Source organism: Myiozetetes cayanensis, unplaced genomic scaffold (genome assembly GCF_022539395.1).
Source record: "Myiozetetes cayanensis isolate MyiCay16 unplaced genomic scaffold, myiCay2020 scf15, whole genome shotgun sequence".
NCBI classification, from domain to species: Eukaryota; Metazoa; Chordata; class Aves; order Passeriformes; family Tyrannidae; genus Myiozetetes; species Myiozetetes cayanensis.
In genome coordinates this window covers 19,364,012-19,382,952 of record NW_026087159.1, presented here as the reverse complement: position 1 = coordinate 19,382,952, position 18,941 = coordinate 19,364,012, and the positions used below count along the sequence as shown (strand labels likewise).

General features: G+C 54.2%; 1 protein-coding gene across 2 annotated transcripts in view; it reads left to right on the top strand.

Moving 5' to 3' along the window:
• MID2 (midline 2) overlaps positions 1-9,369 on the top strand; it is a 72,461-nt gene extending 63,092 nt beyond the window's left edge. For both annotated transcript variants that reach the window (XM_050310816.1, XM_050310815.1), the window contains exons 8-10: positions 1,005-1,166; positions 6,092-6,299; positions 6,537-9,369. In XM_050310816.1, coding sequence (XP_050166773.1) covers positions 1,005-1,166; positions 6,092-6,299; positions 6,537-6,939 — 773 coding nt within the window. In that variant the 3' untranslated portion in view covers positions 6,940-9,369. The remainder of the gene's footprint in view (positions 1-1,004; positions 1,167-6,091; positions 6,300-6,536) is intronic.
• The last annotated feature ends 9,572 nt before the right edge of the window (positions 9,370-18,941 follow it).

Genomic DNA, 18,941 nt, shown 5'->3' with positions numbered 1-18,941 from the left:
TCACTGCCCCATCCTTCCAGTTCCCCCCAGCCCCTGCAGGATCCCTGTCCCACAGCCCTGGCTGCTCAGGTGCTCATGCTGGCTGCAGGTGATCCTTATGCTAGCCATGCTGGTGGCAGGAACAGCCTCGGTGGCACTGTGTAGGGCTTTTCCCCTTTCCTGGAGCACTGTGTCACCCCACCTGAGGTACAACACTCCATTTCCATACATGCCAGGCCCTGGAGCTCCAACACTGCAAACCGCTGCAGCAGTCGGGCTTGGCACCTCCACAGTCTTGGATTTTTCATTCCCTCCCATTTCCAGAAAGAGTTCAGGCTCCTGAATGATTTCCAGGCATCTGGATCCCTTCACTGAGAGCTCATTTTCTTTGAACTGCTCTGCAGATTAGTCTGCCCAGGGAGCTGAAGCATCAGCATCCCTTGGCCATGGATTATTACTTCCCACCCTGGAGCACTGAGCACCAGGCACAAGCAGGATTCAGGTGCAAACACGTTGATTTGAGTGCAAATACATCCCTTTCTACTTCTGGAATTCCATATTGTGGACCAGGAGCATGAGAGAGGCTGTCCTGTGAGAGCAGAGACATGAGAGAGGATGATAGTGGGGTGAGGATAGGATGCTAGTGAGATCATCGTGAGCATCACCCCCTCCTTGGCACCAGCAGCCGCCTCTGCCATCTGCCCTGGCTGGAAGGTGCCACTGGCTGAATTCTCCTTTCTCTGCACCTTTTCCCCATCGCTTCCCACAGCAGCATCCCAAGATGCCAGCATGACAACCCTGGCTCTGCCTCACCAACACTGCCTTTATGTGATAATAAAAGAGATTCTGAGTTGCTGGGGTTCATCATCTCAGGAAATTTCCCTGCAGGCACTCTGAACTCCCAGGCAGGCGGTAAATCCTCCCGGGGGACCGCGCGGTCGTGAGCTCTGCCTTAGCAGCACAGGGGGCTTTGTATTCTGCCCTTCCCTGGCAATAAATCTCTCCCCGCCTCTCCCGCACTGCAGGTCTCTACAACTCCATGGACAGCTGGATGATCGTCCCGAACATCAAGCAGAACCACTACACGGTGCACGGGCTCCAGAGCGGCACCCGCTACATCTTCCTGGTGAAGGCCATCAACCAGGCGGGCAGCCGGAACAGCGAGCCCGCCCGCCTCAAGACCAACAGTAGGTGCCCGGGCACTCACCTGGCCGTGGCAGATGGGGAGGGGAGAGTTTCATGGGTGTTGGGGTTCCAGGGGTATGGCTGAGCGCTCCCGGTCAGCCTGCAGCGGTTGGCACAGGATGGAGACCGCGGGGTGTTTAAATTATTGAAGTGCCCGTCTCCCTCGGTGCCTCTGCTCCTTCCCTGCCTCGGGGATGGTCTCCTGCTGCCCCGTGCAGTGCCCTGTGCTCCTGTCAGCACCCATCCCTGGGCTCTTAAGAGGCCACAAAGGTCCATAATTCTGGTGGCTTTACATCCCTGGTCTTTTTGGGGCTAATGCAGAGAGTCCCAGAGCAATTGTGTTCTTGTGTGTGGCTGAGCTCGCAGGTTGTGATTTTAGGGAGCTGTGAGGGCATTGAAAAGTGTCTCCATGGTGGTGGATGGGACTTGCAGCCATACACAAAGCAGAAGTTGCACTTTCCAATAACCCAAGGATGCCAAGGAGGGTTAAATGTGTTTAGGGAAAGCTGAACTCAGAGGCCAGTGGTTCTGGCAGAGACAGAGCTCCTGGGTTTGCAGTGGAAAACCTTTTCCCACTGGCACCCATAGCCTGGGGGGATGCCACAGGAGGGACAGTGTGTGGTGGTGGAGGAGGGAATAAGTTGGCTCTTCAGACTCCTGCTCACTGCCTGATCTGTGCCCACATCTCTGTGGTGATCCCATGTCTCTGCACAGCCCTGGTGAGCACAACCTTTCCCTTTTCCCATTTGTCCCTTCTCCCAGCAATGGCTTCTACCTGGATGAGGCTTTTGTGATGATTTGTCACCTACACCTCCTCCTTTTCTTTGCGCGACGTTAAACTGAATAAAACGACATCGAGGCAGTGGGGCTGAGGGAGCTGCTGAGGAGCAAACTCCAATCCAATCCGCCTGTTTATTAAAAATTTATCCCTCCTGTGGCTGCTGTTTTTCAGCACTTCCCCAGCTTTGAAAGGCGCTCGCTCTGGGAATGAGGAATAGGCGGCTTGGGAAGCCAGGAGCGAGGGTGGTTGGCCGTGGCGGCAGCTCCCGGTGGATGGGGGTTGCTCTCTGGGATTTTAGCTGAGTGTCAGTCACCAGAGCTGTGCATGGAGGGCTTCTGCTCAGAGACAGACTCAGTTTGATAAGGGCCTCATCTGGTTTTGAGCTCCCCTTGTTACAGGGATGTGTCTGCAGCAGCTTCCCGCCTGTTCGAAACCTTGAGCAGCCTCACCTGAGGCGCTGCACAGGTCATGTGTGAGTGTGGGTTTGTGGGTGCCAAAGCTCCTTCCACAAGGACTGATCCTTCTCTTCCCACTCTGGGCAAGAGAGGCATGTGATGGGCACACATCCCTCCTCGCCACCAGTTTGGCATTCCTTTGCCATCTGTGTTTGTGGAAACTTCTGAATTCCTGAAGGTTTGATTTAGCCATATATATAAGTATAATGTAAATTGATGTACTCTTTCCTGTGGCCAGCTTTGGGGGACAAGGGCTCTTCTGGGGTGTCTGCTGGTGCCACCACCTTGTGCTGTATCCCCAGCGTGCCCCCACTGGTCATTCCCCCTGCCTGTATTTGGGACCAGGGTCTCTCCTTTTCCTGTGTACAACATCCAGACGACATCACACCCACGCTTTCCCACTGCTGTAACCTTGGTGGAAAAGTCAGCAGCTCAACACAGAGACGGCCCATTAGCATATTTCACAGCCTGTTCTGTTCCAGAAGTGATGTCTGGAGAGATCCCTCCATTGCCAGAAGGTCAGTGTCAGGACACATTGATTTCCGCAGCGTCGGCGCTGTCAGTGCTGGCGCTAAATCTGTGTTCCCGAGCAGAAGAGCTTGGGAGAACAGGTTTGGTTTAATGACTGGGGGACCTTCCTCTGCTGAGTCTGGACCTGAGCAGGACATATTTAGGAGCAAGTGTCCAAAAGTGGATAAAAGTGCCAGAATGCAGGGACAGGCCTGGCTCTGGCAATAAATAAAGTGCAGGGAAGGTGGGTTTTACAGTCTTTGCCTTGACCAGTGCAGCCTGATCTTATTCTCCCTTGCAATTCTCTCTTTTCCTGATTTCTGCATCTCTTGGCGAGACCTCAGTGTGGTACAGGATGGCTCCATCCACGTCCCATCCAAGATGTCAGGAGTGGGTCTGATGCCTGAGCAGTGGGCTCTGGAGTCCCTGTTAGAGACTGGATCATGTTAGTTCAGATGTTTTTAAGGAGCAGGATGATCCCTACAGAAGCTGCCCACAGGGAATCTGTGGGGAGATTCATAGATTTGGATAGATTTATGGCTTTCCTCTGACTTGATGACTCAGCATTAGAGTGCTGCAGCTTTGTTCCCTGGAGCTGATGTCTGCAGGGAGGATGGGATGGTGCTGACAGGCTCGCTCTGTGGGGTGTCCTGTGCCCCACGGGTGGCATCCTGAATGGCTGGTGGGAGCAGGGACACTGCCACTGTACCCAGCTGTGTCCAGCCCTGAAGCTGGCTGTTTCCCCACAGCTCCCAAGCCCCGTGCAGGGATGACCAGAATAAGGCTATCAGGAATATCCCAGCAAGCTGAATTTATGGGATAAAGGTTATCTGAGTGACCAGCCCAGGACATACCCATTAATCACGAGACAAATCATCTCAACCCCCAGCTCTCTGCCAGGCAGGGTTGTGGGGCTGGAGGGGTGCAGTGACCTGGGGCACAGGGGACAGTGAGGGTGGCACTGGGCAGGGAGGGCAGCTCTGCCCTCTCGTGTAGTGGGAGTTCCCCTCCCTTTGGCAGCTCCCATGCTGGGGATTTGAGGTTGGGATCATCAGAACTCTGTGAAGCCTATGGTTTTCCAGTGCCAGGGAGATATTTTGGGATGGGAGCAGGTTGTGTCCTCTGAAGCACCCTCTGACCTGTCCCAGCCCATCGCAGACACTGCCTGTGGATGCGGCTCGAGCACCCAGTCCAGGACATGGCAGCACAAACCAGTGACAAGGGCTGGGCTCCAGTTCTTCACACTGACCTTAACGAGGGGCCGCCTTCGGAAACAGGGCTGTGAGTGTCTCTCTCCTGACAGAGCCAAGTATTTTTATACCTCACTTCCTCAGAGCTTGTCTCTTTGCATTACTGCCAGGAAAAGATACGGCAGAAAGATCAGAGCAGCCAGAGGAAGGAGGGGGCAGGTCAATCCCAATTTGCAGCTTTACTTTCAGGCCTCTCAACTCAATTATCCAGCAAATTGGACTCCAAGGAAAACCAACACGAGCTACCATCAGGTATCGGAGCACGGCACGGAGGAGCTTCGTTCTGCAGTTGCACTTGAGAGCTCTCCAGCCTCGTTGTTATTGATGCTGCAGCTGTTTGCAGGGGTTCACAGCTGTCCTGTGGTTCTCCTTGCCTGTCTGTTTGCAGGGGCTCCTGGCTGTTCCGGGGGTCCCCAGCCTTGCCCAGCTGTTTGCAGGGGTTCCCAGACCTGGATCAGGGCCCCCGTTGTGAGTGGTGTGGGTGTCTCTCCTTGCTGGGACTTGATGTCCATTGTGAAAAGTGGGAGCATGCAGGAAGAAACAGCTCTTCGTTCCCAGAGCCAGGTCAGGGACCCCTCAGGTAGCAAAACATGCAGGATTTGGGGTGTTTTCTGCAGCTGCCGTTTACTTTGTCCTGAGGAAGGTGAATCCCTATGGAAATAGTCACCAACCCCCCGACTCTCCATGCTGAGAATGTCTGTGTACACAAGTGTTTTCCTGACCCCCACCTGTGCCCCAGCAAGGCTGCATGGCACCAAAACCTGGAGCCTGTGGAGAAACCCTGATGGTGAAATGTGTGGGGGAGCTGGTGCCCAGAGCGATGGCGCTTATTGGCATGAGGGAGGGCAGGTGCTCGTGGGGCTGCATGGGGTTATCCCTGCAAGCAGCACAGCCAGCACGTGTCCTTTGGGAAGCAGTTCAGCTTTGTGTGCTGGTAGTGTTACAGAGGAGATGCAGTTGGGTTTCAAGCCAGCATCAGGGACCTGCAGAATCCACCAACCTCAGTTCTGTTAACTGTGGAGGAAGCCCAGGCTTTGCACTCACTGCTGGCCCAGTGCTCTCTCCTCCCATCCGGCTCTCCTGGACACGGGCTGGACCCAATGCCTGGGATGTGCTTCCACACCCTGGACTGTCCTCTCCAAGCAGTTTGGAGCAGAGAAATACGGACATATAACAGAGAAGACCCCGACTATGTGCCCTGTAACACATAACCGCAGCCTGAGCACTGGGAGGAGCAGTCTGTGCCAACAGCTGATGGGATTCAGGGGCGGGCTCAGTGCCACGGGGCTGCACTTAGCACAGCACTTACTGGTCTGTCCCTTTCCTGTGCTTATGTCACTCCTCTTACTGGTAATAGTGTGCAGATCCATTCAGGAATTCAGGCTGCACGCCCTGCCCGGGTTTGGCTCGCAGTGCATCCATCCTGATGGCATCTTCAGTGCCGTTCCCATTACCAGGGGACAACCTTGTTTCTGCTACATTTTACATCATTAGCGGAGGACAAAAGGAAACTACTTGAAGGGGGAATAAACATTGGAAGGGGGTAATGCCCAATAAGGAGACTCTGGGCATCCCCAGCCCCTCATTTGGGGATCCCTGCCAGGACAATGCAGCCCTTCCTAACAGTGCTGCCCATCCTGGCTGCTCTCCAGTCCGGATCCTCTCCCAGGAGCAGAAAGCTCACTCTGCAGCTCATTTCTCTTTGCATTTTCAAGTTTCACCTCCTTTGCCTCTGTTTGGCCTGGAAGGTGAGTGAAGGTGCTGCTTTTGTCCCTACTGGATTATCTGTAATCCAGAGTTCTCAGCTGGTGGGGGAACCTGTGGCTCATGGAGGATGGCCAGAGAACCCATTATAGACCTTTCCTGCCACGTTCTCCCTGCACAGTGATGCTAACAACACAGATCCTAATCCATGTGTCCCCTCCCCACAGGTCAGCCGTTCAAGCTGGACCCCAAGATGGCTCACAAGAAGCTGAAGATCTCCAACGATGGGCTGCAGATGGAGAAGGATGAGAGCTCCTTGAAGAAGAGCCACACTCCGGAGAGGTTCAGTGGAACGGGCTGCTACGGGGCAGCCGGCAACGTCTTCATCGACAGCGGCTGCCACTACTGGGAGGTCGTGGTGGGATCCTCCACCTGGTAAGCACCACCTCTGGGAGGGAGTTGCTTTCCCAGTCCAGCCTCTGCCATATGCTTTTTGGGCATGTGAAGCTGTTGCTGTGCCACTTCCACAGATAGGTGGGCTCTGGAAGCCTAGGGTGCTGCTTCCACAGACAGGTGGGCTCTGGAAGCACAGGGTGTCACAGCTGTCAGAGCTGGGCTCGTTCCTGCGCTGGGGGCTGGAGGGTGCTGAGCGAAGCTTCTCCTCTCCTGCAGGTACGCCATCGGCGTGGCTTACAAGTCGGCCCCCAAAAATGAGTGGATCGGGAAGAACTCCTCTTCCTGGGTTTTCTCCCGCTGCAACAACAACTTTGTGGTGCGGCACAACAACAAGGAGATGCTGGTGGAGGTGCACCCGCAGATGAAGCGCCTCGGCGTCCTCCTGGACTATGACAACAACGCGCTCTCCTTCTACGACCCGGCCAACTCCCTCCACCTCCACACCTTCGAGGTCTCCTTCATCCTGCCGGTGTGTCCCACCTTCACCATCTGGAACAAATCCCTGATGATCCTCTCGGGGCTGCCTGCCCCGGATTTCATTGATTACCCCGAGCAGCAGGAGTGTAACTGCCGGCCCCAGGAGTCCCCGTACGTGTCAGGAATGAAAGCCTGTCACTAGGCTGCCCAGGCCTACCCGTGCCCCGTGGCAGCTCTGGCTGTGCTGGTGGGTGCTGGTGGTCGGAGCCGCCTGCTGGGAGCCTGCTGGCAGCCGTGCCAGAGAGCCACCGTGCCACCCCAGCAATCGAGCGCCATCCACAACCAGCTCCGTCTTGTTTTAAGGGAAAAGTGGAAGAACCTCAAACCGCAGCTGGAAATAAACTGCTGGTGGTGAGCTCTGGCGTGCGTGAGAGCAGCTGGAGCAGCACCTTGGCAGTGGCTCCCGTCCCTCCCCAAGTGGATTGTCACCTGTCTTCCTTTCAGGGGCTGGAAAGGCTGGGGTGGGGTTTGAGGTGACCTGAGGTGCCGTGGTGGTCAGGGGACAGCTCGTGTGTCCCATGAGGCACAGGTTGGGACAGAAAGGATGGGTTCTGGAGCCCACTGGCAGCTGGTCTGGGGAACTGCAGCCACTGAGCAGCGCTTTCCAGGGAGATCTTTCTGTGTGGCTGAGGCTCAGTAGCTTCCCTGGTGGGGTGAATAATGCATGGAGCCCTTGGGCTTGGTGAGCGCTGGCGTGGTGGATGAATGGTGGTTATGTGGTGGATGCTGGTTATGTGGTGAGGAGGGTGATTATGTGGCAAATGGTCTCTGAGAGCAGAGGCAGCACTGAGGACGGTCCCACTGCCTGTCCATGCTGCAGCTGGCATGTTCCTGAACCATTTTCTGGGTTTGCAGTCCCACAGGGGAGAGCCACAGATCCCCACCTCACCACATCTCCTGCTTTGGGAGCTCCCCAGTAGCCAGGGAGGTCTGCATCCCTGAGGAGCCTCGGCCCCTGGCATGGAGGTTTGGCAGCTGCTCCTTCCCAGTGCGGGGTGCAGACGGTGGTGCCCTGCTCCATTAGTGCCCTGTCTGGTGTCCTAGCAGAAAAACACTCATCTTCCTGCTCTGAGCCCACAGTAGAGTCCTGCCTGAAGATCATTTCTATGTTTTATGACCCAAATCTCAATTTATGACCCCAGATCTTGGCTTCTGGTTTGTTCTCCACCATGCCAGGGGATTGGACTGGGTGAATTTTAAAGGTCCCTTCCAGCCCAAACTATTCCATGATTCAGTGGTGGAGGGAGCACAGACATCCTGTTTACTCTGTGGCAATGGACTGGAGCCCCAGGGGCTCCATGCTCTGGTTACTGGGAGCTCCATCCTCAGCCCAGTTCTCTTCAACATCTTAATTAACAGCTTGGATGCAGGACTCAAAGCAATACTAAGTAAGTTTGCTGATGACACTAAACTGGGAGGAGCTGTCGATTCCCTCGAGGGCAGAGACACCTTGACAAATCAGAGAGATGGGCAATCACCAACCATGTGAAGTTTAACAGGGGCAAGTGCCTGGGGCAGGGCAACCCTGGTTGTGTGTATAAACTGGGGAGTGAGAGGTTAGAGAGCAGCATGGCATCCCTCCGTGTCTCCAGGCTGCAGTTTTTGGGAAAGGGAGGCAGGTGGCACCTTGGGGAAGGATCTGCCGCCTGCCCTGCTGATCCAAGAGGGGTTTCTCTCTGATCCAGGCTGCTTTCCAGTGGTGCCTGGCAGGGCCAGCACGGGGGATACATCCCTCCCTGCTGAGCGGACGGAGCAGGTCCGTTTGCTTCTCCCAGCTCCAGGGCACAAGTGGAGTTGCAGCAGGGGTGCATCTGCTGTCCCCACAGCCCAGCACACAACCCTGGTTCATTCTGGGAGGTTGTCACCCTTCTCAGTTGGATGTTTTTCATGGGAAACTGTCATGGAAGTCCCTTCCCCATGCTGTGGTCCCATCTGGGGCTGCTCATGCTGTGTCACTCTCAGACGGATGCCAAGCACTGGAGATGGATGCTGGCGCTGGCAGTCGAGCTCCCTGCTGGCACTGGCACCACTGGGATGGGCCCATGGAGGACTCAGCACATCTTCAGCTCGGAGGCCATGAGCCCTTAACGTGACGTTTGCACGTGATGAAATTGCACTAATTACAGGGACCCCCCACAGGCGTCTCAGACAAGGCCAGGCGGGAGGGCGGCGGGGGGAGCTGGAGGAGCCCTGCACCCTGAGCAGGCAGCTCCAGGGCTGGGGGCCTTTCCCAGTCACCCACATTGTCCTCTCCTGGTGCTCTCCGAGTGTCACCGGGAGTTGGGGAGCAGCAGCCCCATCCCAGGGCCCTGCTCAGGACGTGATTCAGGGGCAGGACATGGGGGTGGTCTGGGGTGCTGCTGCCAGCTCCTCTGCTCCTGGTGGCACAGTTGTACAGATTTGGGATGTGTGAGCTCCTGGCTCCCCTCAGCCTCCGCTTCCACATGTAACATTCCTGCTTCGGTTTTAACTGGGGGGAGGGTTGTTGTTTCTGTTGGGTTTTTTCCCCTTTCTGTTGGGTTGTTTGTTTGGGGTTTTTTTTTGGCAACTTCTTTGTTAATGTGTATATATATATATATATAAAATATAATATAATATATATATGTTACTGGGTATGTCTGTGTGTGGGGAGGTCATGAGATGGGGACAGTCCTGGGATCTTCTCTTTGGCCATCAGGGTGTTCTCCAAACTTGCCAAAACTTACATGTGGCCATGCATCCACAGGAGCAGAGGGGGTATATGGTACCATCCAACAGCAGCCCAGCCTGAAGAACCTGCAGGGTGGTTGGGAGCACAGAGTGATAAAGCTCCATCCAAAAACATCTGTACACAGAAATATTGCTCACCCTGCTGCCAGCCCTTGGAGGATGTCACGTTGTCCAATTTATCAGGACACCAAGTGCCTCAGCCTGCCTTTCCCCAGTCCTGGATGGCCTGGACATCTTCGAGTGCCAGTCAGGTCCTGCTGGAGCCCAGGTCCCACTCACCTCCCCCAGTGACTCGGAGCTATGGGAGGGCAGGGATGGAACCTGACCTGTCCTTCCCAGCAGTTTGGGGCTGAGCTGGTGGTGGGGCTGAGCACCAGGCATGACATTCTTGCCCTCTGCAGAGCCCTTGCCATGCACAGAGACTGGCAGCCAGCAAGGAGGACACAGGGATTGCCCTCTCTCAGCCCCAGCCTTGGGCTCCCAAATCCTCCATCCCCTTTCAGTCACCCCAGCTCTCACAACAGGACCCTGTGGTGGCAGAAGGGCAGGGATCCTCTGTAGATGTGCCTGACTGCTCCCCTCATGCTGCTGGCAGGATTCCAGCCTCGGTGGCTCAGGCTGCGAGTGGGTGTTGCTGTGAATCACCAGGATGGATGTTAGCCCAGTGCCTGGAGAGCTGGCGGGGCTGGGAGTTGCTGGGAAAGGCACACCTTGGCAAAGCAGGGTCCCAGGGGGGGTGGGAATCACACCCTCCCATCCCTCATCCCTCCACCTCAGTGGAACGAGGGGAAGCTCCACACTGTCACTTCGGATATTGATCATTGTCCATGTTAAATGGGGAAACGAGTCATGAGAGGGAGGGGTGCGTTTTCCTCCAGTCTTCCCGTAGCTGTGCTTCGTTATCCCGACCCTGAAACCCATCTCCAGAACAAACCACAGCCCAAAACATCCAATGGGATGAGGAGCACCAGGCACTGGGACAGCACTCAGTGCCAGCTGAGGATACAGGCATGACTGGGGGCACTGGGCAAGTGGAGAGCAGGTGGCAAAGGCTCTGCCTGTACTGGGTTGTGCAGGGGCAGAAACGTGGCAGTGTCACCTCCATGTCCTCTGACCATGCCCAAAACCCCCTGGGAGCCATCACCACCACTGGATTCCCCCTTCTCCCCCTCTCCCCAGGCACAACCAGCTACTCCAGCCCTCACGAACACTGGGACTTGCCCAGGTCTCTGTCACAGTCCCTGGAAACCAGGGGAAGCTTTACTCTGTTAAAAGGATGTAATCCCTGGTCACCTATTTTCCTGAAGCAGCTGGTGCAGGCAGGAGCCTGGGAAGGAGCTTTACCCTCTCTCTTACTGCTTTATCTGGTGCCTTTCACTATCAGCCTCAGGTTTCTAGGAAACAGCATCTCTTGTTGTGAAAGCCAATTTTAAACCATCACTGATGTGGCAGGTTGCTTCATGGAAAGGGAAAGGCTGTACTGAGATGATGGAATGAGCTTTGCCGCTGCTTTCCAGGAATGTGCTTTAAACATGAGAGGCTTCAGTGTCACAAATGCCACAAATCAAACCAGAAATGGATTCCTCAAGTCAGCCAGGAGGGGGAAAAAACAGCATGTGGCATGGCTTGGGGAGGGCTAATGGCAGTTTAGGGGGGGCTGAGGGTTTTGGTTTGGCTTTTTAGTTTTTCATTTCCTTTGGATTTCAGGAAATAGGAAATAAAAGAAAATAGTCAAAGCTTAAAAATCCACTTCCTGGGAGCCCTAGGGCTTTGACCCTTCTCTGGGGAGCTGCAAGGTGAAGAGACAGGAGAAATTACTGGGTTTATATAGCAAGAGACATCAAAAAATGCCTCAGCTGTCCCTGTCTGCAGCAGCAATGGCTTGCCCTGGGATGGGATAATCCTTGCTGGGAATACACACTGCAGCTCCTCCATCCAGGAATGAAAATTCCTTTAACTGGTGATTTTACTCCAGGTTGAAAAAAACCCCAACAGTTTAATAAAATGACAGAACAGAAAATTACACCCTGAGCTGCTCACAGCCCATGCAGGGCAAACGAGTTATGGAGTGAGCTGGCCTGAATTAATCCTTAATAGAACTTTAATTGAGATTTTAAATACTCATCTGAAGCACCAGCCCTTAAAACTGACTGTTCCTGATCATTAGACACATCAAAGCATCGTTAAATTTCTTGTAGGAATATCCTTGGTCTGGCTCTGATGGACAACACCTGGAATGAAAACAGAAGCCTCTACTGAAGAATTTGTGGATTTTAAGGCATGCAGGCAGCAAGGTGGTGAGGACATCAGTGTTTGTGTTTCAGACTAAAAATGGCTGCTGGGGGAACCTCATGAACCCATCCTGAGCTGCAGGCACCCATCCTGAGTGGCAGGAATGCGTCCTGAGCTGCAGGAACCATCCTGGCACACCTGAGGCAGGCAGCCAGGAACTCTAACTCTTCACTGGGACTTGCAAATCCCACCTGGCCCCTCTCCTGGGAACACCTCTCATCCAGCCTCACCACAGCATCCTCCATGCCCCAGAGCTGGTCAGGAGCAACACAGGGACCGTTAATGGAATCAGGTCCAGCTCTCCATGGCAACGAGCAAGAACTGGGTCAGTGCAAGATGTGAGGAGCTGAGCATTCCCAGGAGTCTTAAAAGTAGACACCAGCCAGAAAGAAAGAAGGTGGGGGTTGAGGGGGCCCTGGGACCCCCAGAACTGCATCAGGACTCCCATCACCACAGGGCACAGTGGGGTCCCAGCCCTGTGCAGGGAGAGGGAGCATGAGAAGGTTCCTGTGGGCAATTCTGCGTGTGATAGCAGACCCAGGGCTGCACAGGGCAAGGGCCTGCATGGTCCCCAAGGCACACACAGCCCTCCCTGCCTCCATGGAGTGTGCCTAGAAATGTGCCCTTCCCTCTATTTGCCACTGCTCTGAGCCAAGAGTCTTCTCTCCACGTGGCCCTTGCTCTCCTGCCTCCCTAGCTCTAATTTACCCCTGTTTATTTGCACAGGTGAGCAGGCTGACACCCATCACCAGGATTCTCTGTGCAGAGGCCGTCCATGTGAAAATCCTCATTACAGCTCCTTGCTGGCAGCAGCTGTGCTGGGCTCACTGCCTTTGATCAGCTGGATGCTTGGATCGAGCTTGGATCCGAGCAACGCGGCCACTGCCTTTGCTCTGCGCTCAGAAGCCTCGTGGTGGAGGCTCCATCATTATCCTGCTGCCAACGTGGAGGTGCCTCTGCCATGACAGCCCTTCTGTAATTACCTGAGTGACAGGAACAGTGCTGAGCTGTTGGGGCAGCAGCAGTGGGCGAGGTGGTTTGAGGGGGCTGCAGAGCGCAGCAGGAGGAACTGGGTGGAACTGGAGGGTTGGAACTGGATGATCCTGAAGGTCCCTTCCAACCCAAAACCATTCCACAGTTCTATGCTTCTGTGAAGTTACACAGCAGCTGCAGGTTTTGAGAACAATGAGGAAATGACCTGCAGATTTTCCCCAAGGCCCATCAGAGCCATGAATTCGGCCGCCGTGGTTACTGATGGTCACGAGGAACCATCACCACCTTCAGCTGGTTTGATGTTTTAATTGATACCTGGGCTCTGAGCTTTCATGTACCAAAGTGGGGCTGTCGTTTGGCAGGCCCTTGGCCTTCATTTGTCATTAAAATCCCTCTGTTCTGTTCCCAGTGTGTCACCCTGATGTGAATAACTTCTCTCAAGTGGTGCCTGCATTTATTAAATGGGCTTTTTAATCCTGCTCCACCTGATAATGAACTAAGCACGCTCTTAACATTCACACAGCACCTGGAAGACAGAGGGAAGTGCTGTTGATGACAAAATTACAGTGTCATTTTATTACACTGACTGCACAAATAGCAGCATCCTCTGAGCACCTTCATCCTCGTGCCACAGTGGAGCCTGAGCCCCTTCTCCTGCACACCCCCACACACTGACCCATCTCACAGCCACAGCTCTTCCCAGTCCAGCCATTACCACAAAGGTCCAACTTGGCCAGTGTGGAGGTGGCCACAGCCCTGCATGGCCTGGGAAGGTGGGCAGGTCGAGATGTGACACTGCTCTGTGTCACTGCATTCCTCACCCACCCAGGGGAGGCAGCACTGGAGCAATTTGGGGCTGGTTCATGGGATGGGAGCCTTTATCCCTGACAACATGGGCCCATCAGGTGCTGCTTACGTCGTTGTAGGGGACACCCACATCCTCAAGGCTCCTGATCCAGGTGGGATTTGCCCCCTGGTTGGTGAAGGTAGTGTAAATGAATCCTACCACATATGGTTCCATGGGATCTGCCCCCCCACCGTGCCCTCTGCACAGCCCTCCCCACATATCTTTGGCTGTCCCACTGCTGTGTTTAGCCTGGGTTTCCCCTTAATCCCCTTAGAATCGTAGAATCATGAATATCTTGAGTTGGAAGTAACCCATAAGGATTATCCAGTCCAACTCCTGACCCTGCACAGGACACCCAAAGAATTCCACCATGTGCCTGAAAACATTGTCCAAACACTTCTCAAGCTCTCTCAGGTTTGAAGCCATGACCACTGGCCCAACAACCCTCTGGGGGAAGAACCTTTTCCTAATATTCAACCTAAACCTCGCTTGACACAGCTCCAGCCATGCCCTCAGATGGAGATACAAAAGGAAGGACCTTAAAATAGTCCCTCCTGTCCTCACTGGCCTGGTGTTCTCTTTCACTGGCTGCCAGTTAAACAGGATCTGCTGCTTCCAGAAAGGCTTTGAGGGAAAAAAAGGTGCTGGTTTTTCTGAAGAAGGTGGCAAGATACCAGTGGGGCTGGATCAGCTGCTCACAGTTTATCACTGTGATCCCAGGGCTGAGCACAGCTCAGGGTTGTCACATCCAGGGGGATGGAGAGCTCTGGGAACTATGTGCTGGCCTGGGAGCTCTGTGACTTCCCAACACCAGCTCAGCTCAGCCAGGGTTGGTCTGGGAAGAAAAGGGCAGTTCTGTGGGTGTGCCAGCTCACAACAAGCAGCTTGGTACTTCAGAGCAAAACCCAGGAGAGTAAAGAGTGTTTGGGATCTAAAAATGGGGTCACAGGAAAAACTGAGTCCCTGGGGGCTGGGGGAAGGGAGGAGGGGGGTTCTGGCCAGCTCTCAGTTGGGGTCATGGCACAGCATGAGAGGTTCAGGGGTTCAGGGTCAAGTCTCAATATGGCACAAAGACATCAGAAAACTCTTTGAAATGAAGCAGAAACGAGGAGCCTTCACCACTAGGAACATTTTTGAGCCAGATCTCATGATGTGCCTACAAGCAAGTTCATTAAATGGTATCTCTGAAAGTGGGATGTTCCTCAGCATCACGTTTTCAGCTGCATCATCTCAGGTGTCAGGGGGTCACCTCGTGCTCCAGCCCTGCCTTCACTTTGCTCTCACCCCCACCAGCTGTGTCCTCCTCCAAAGGCAGCTCCCGTGGGATTTTTGGAGTTCAGCCCCTTGAGAAGCATCAGTGGTGACAAGTTCCTGCCCCTGTGGGCGGGCTCCTACCTGGCTCAGCAGCAGCCACGTGGGAGGGAACAATCTCCTGGACCTCCTTTCCTGAAATCCATCTTCTCCATGCCCAGCCTCAGCCCAGTGCTGCTGGGTGGCTCCACAGTGGAACACAAGAGCTGCCCGTCAAGCCACGGCCGAGCAACCAGAAACAAGGGTAGTAGAGGAATTTGTAATTAAATTGCCATTAGATGGGTAACAGATTGTCTGGCAGCTGACAGTGAGTGAAAACGCTCCATTCTGTCATGTTTTATCAGCATGAAAACCATTTGCAAGTGCCTCTAATTACATTCCTAATTGCCAATGTGATTAGGGACCTGCAGCTGTTCATTAAGCGTGTGTCACCCTCAGCCAGCAATCTGGAGGAGAGAATATTTAATTAATTGAATAGCACACTGGATGGAGAGCACACTGGAGGAGATGGCCAGACCTGGGAGCCGAGAGTCTTGTGCTGAATGGAGCTGGTGGGCAGCAGTCATCTTACAGCTCTGCCATGGTGTCACACAGCCTCTGTCAGGAAGCCAAGAATCAAAAAAAGCCCCAGGTTTCTGTCCCCATTACTCCCACAGGAGCTCTCCTGCTCTGATGGGCAAGAACCAACTGCTAATGTCCAGCCAAGTTTTTATCTTCTAGCAGGTCACTCTTCTGGTCAGTGGGATGGTTCCCTCTGCCTCACTGCTGCTTCAGAGGCGACCCTTGCTGCCTCCAGTAATCAGGGCTCATCCCCAAAGAGGGATGGGTGCTTCAGGGTGTCCCATTCAACTCCTTTCCCTGACACTCCATCCCTACTTTCCAGCCCTCTCTTCTTCCCAGCCTTCTCTCCACCAGTCCTGCCTTCTCCTTCCTCAAACACACTGGCAGCTCAGATGGGCTTTCCCACTGGCACAGGTTGCCCAGAGAAGCTGTGGCTGCCCCATCCCTGGGAGTGTTCAAGGCCAGGTTGGATGGGGCTCTGAGCAAGCTGGGCTAGGGGAAGGTGTCCCTGCCCACGGCAGGGGATTGGAACAGGATGATTTCTAAGGTCCATTCCAACCCAAACCACTCAGTGATTCCCTGATTCGGTGGTTCTACTTCCAGCTCCCCCTTCTTGCCTGAGCAGCCACACAGAGAACCAGAGTGCATCCAGATCAGCTCATTTCTTCAAATTTAACATACTCTGGTGCCTTAAAATATTCCTGGTCACAACAGGAATAGTCTTAGAAGGCTTCACCTCAATCCCTGTTTAATTTCCACTTAAGAAAATGTCACTGTGGATGTTTAATAAGAATTAATTCTGGATTTTGCACAGTTATTTTCAATTAAATAACCCCAAGTGTTTCCTGACTCTTCAAACAGACACTAAAGCACATCAAATCCCTCTCCCCATCCATTAACTCCAGTGCTCGTGTCCCTGCAGCCTGGAGCTCCCAGCCCTGCAGTCACTCCTCTGCTGAGGGATGATGAGGTGCTGCAGCTCCAGGCTGACTCTGCCTTGTCAGGGATCCATTTGAGATGATGCCAGGATCCCTCTCAGCCTGGAGATGGTTTTATCCCAAACAGCTGAGCTGGCACTGGAGGGTGAGGGCTGCCTGTAGTCACAGTCAGGCTGTGGAATTGTTCATTTTGCAGGTTCTTGGTCAGGGGGTTCTGGTAGAAGGAGGAGGGGACACCCAGGGGATGTTTCAGCCCCTCTGCTTCCCCCCTGGGCTCCCCATGTATCCAGTCTTGCCTCTGGCCCTGCTACCTGCTTCCCTGAGAAGCTGCTTTAATAAAAAACTGGCAGCAAATAAATAAATAATTAAATAGGGAATCCGCTGCAGAGCCAATTATTCCTCCTTTCATCTCCTTGCACAGTTTTTTCCCCCCCCTGCTGAAGTTCAGTGCTTTGCACTTGTTATTATTGAATTTTCTATCATTGATTTTGGGCTGTTTCTTCAGCACGTGGAGATCACCCTGAATTCTGAGCCTGCTTCTCCCCCTGCAAGCCTTCAGCACAGAGAGACATGGAGTCATTTAGGCTGGAAAAGCCCTCTGGCACTACTGAGCCCAATCATTCCCCCAGCAGTGCCAAGCCCAGCACTAACCCATGTCCCCAAGTGCCACATCCACAGAACCCATGCCCAGGCAGTGTCCTTTCCCCTCCACCAGCAAATGACCCTGTTTCACTCTCAGCCACCTTCTGGGGTGCTGATGGTGATGTGGCCCTGACCCAAACCGTTCCCTTCAGCAGCTGCAGCCCCAAATCCCAGAAAACTGCCCCCATTAGCCCCCATCTGTCTCTATCAAAGGCACCCATGGAAACTTGGTCTCTCCAAGGAACCACTTCTCCAAGCAGCAGGTGCCTCGCTGGACGAGCGGCAGCAGGAGCATGTGGCAGGAGAGGAAGGCAACAGCAGCCTGGTCAGGATGAAAGGCATTTTTATACCTACCAGTGAAAATGGACTCAATAAGTATCTGCCCCACCACAGCTGCCAAAGCCATTTCCCATAACACAGGCCCTCCTCTCCCACTGCCCCTTCCCTGTGCAGGGAGGGTGTGGGTACCGAGAGCCACAGCTCTGAAACCATGGCTGAGGAAGGAAAAACACCTAAAGTTACCTTCTGTGGTTGTCTTTTAGAGCTCTGTCCCCCTTCCACCCCCATCCCAAGCAATTCCTGCCAGCTCAACAGAGCTCACCACAGCATGGGGCAAGAGGCATAGGAATCACAGACAAAAACACCGGCAGGGACAGAGGTGGGAATGTATGGGATGGGTTTGGCTGCCTCATCTCGGGTGTCTCCTTTTGGAGAAGGGTACCTGGGCTTGGACCCCAGGCTCTGGACCCAGGGAGCCCTTGCTCTGACAAATCACTGGCAAGACATAGGGTAAGAATGGTCCTCTGGTGTTCAGAGCATCCTTGATCCTTTTGCTTCATAGGGTGGATTCTTCTCCATTGCCTCTTGTACCCTCACCCACTCCCTGCTTGAAGTTCCTCTCTCTCCTTCCTGCTCCCAGTCCCTCTCCTGCTCCTTTTTCTTCTCCCTGCTCCCAGTCCCTCTCCCTGATGCCCATGGCTCAGGCACCCTTTGCCTGTGAGTTGCCATGTGCTCCCTCTCCTCCATCTCCCTTTCCATCTCCCTTCCCTCTCAGCTCCTACATGGAGCCAAGCAGCCCCTTGTCATGGTCCCAGCACAGGATGAAGTGCAGGGATGTCAGACACTTCCCTGGCACCGCCATGCCCATTTCCCACCTCCCTGTAGGCACAAGGGGCTCTCCAGGGCCAATTCCCAGGGTGGCAGAGGCAGCATATCACCCCCCAACCCACTCCTCTTCCTTCCCAGCAGCCCTAATTGATGCCAGGCAAACCCCAGCTCTCATTAGTGCGGATTGCATCACCCCGGCCCGTGGGTCAGGCGGTGAATCCATCAATTCATCCCGACGGGAGGGATGAGCGAGGCAGCCCGAAGGCTCCGGCTCCGCTCAGTCCCGTCCTCTCCAGGGCTGGGACCCAATTAGAGCCAAGTGCCGCGGGCGTCTGTCCACCAGCGCCACATAAATGACTGCTCCTGTTCACATTAGAGTGGCTGGAGAGACACGGAGTGACAATTACTCCCTCTAATTAATGGCCAGATTAAAACAGGGCTCGGTTCTACCCAGTAATTTGAAAATGAGAGACTCCATAACCATCCCCAGCACATGAGAGCATCGTCCTCCCAAAAGAGCTTTCAGTGAAGATCTTTGAGCTACTGTTACACAGAGGCCATGAATTACTGGCTGTGTTTAAGACAGACACATCATTTATTGAACTCATGGAATTAAGCCTTTCTAGTCTGTTGGAGACGACCTCGAGCAGACGTGATTCACAGCCCGGCGCTCTGGCAGCCCTCACCGTGGTACGCGGCACGCCGGGGCCAGGCACAGCCAGGCTAATTCACAGCTCCACGTTG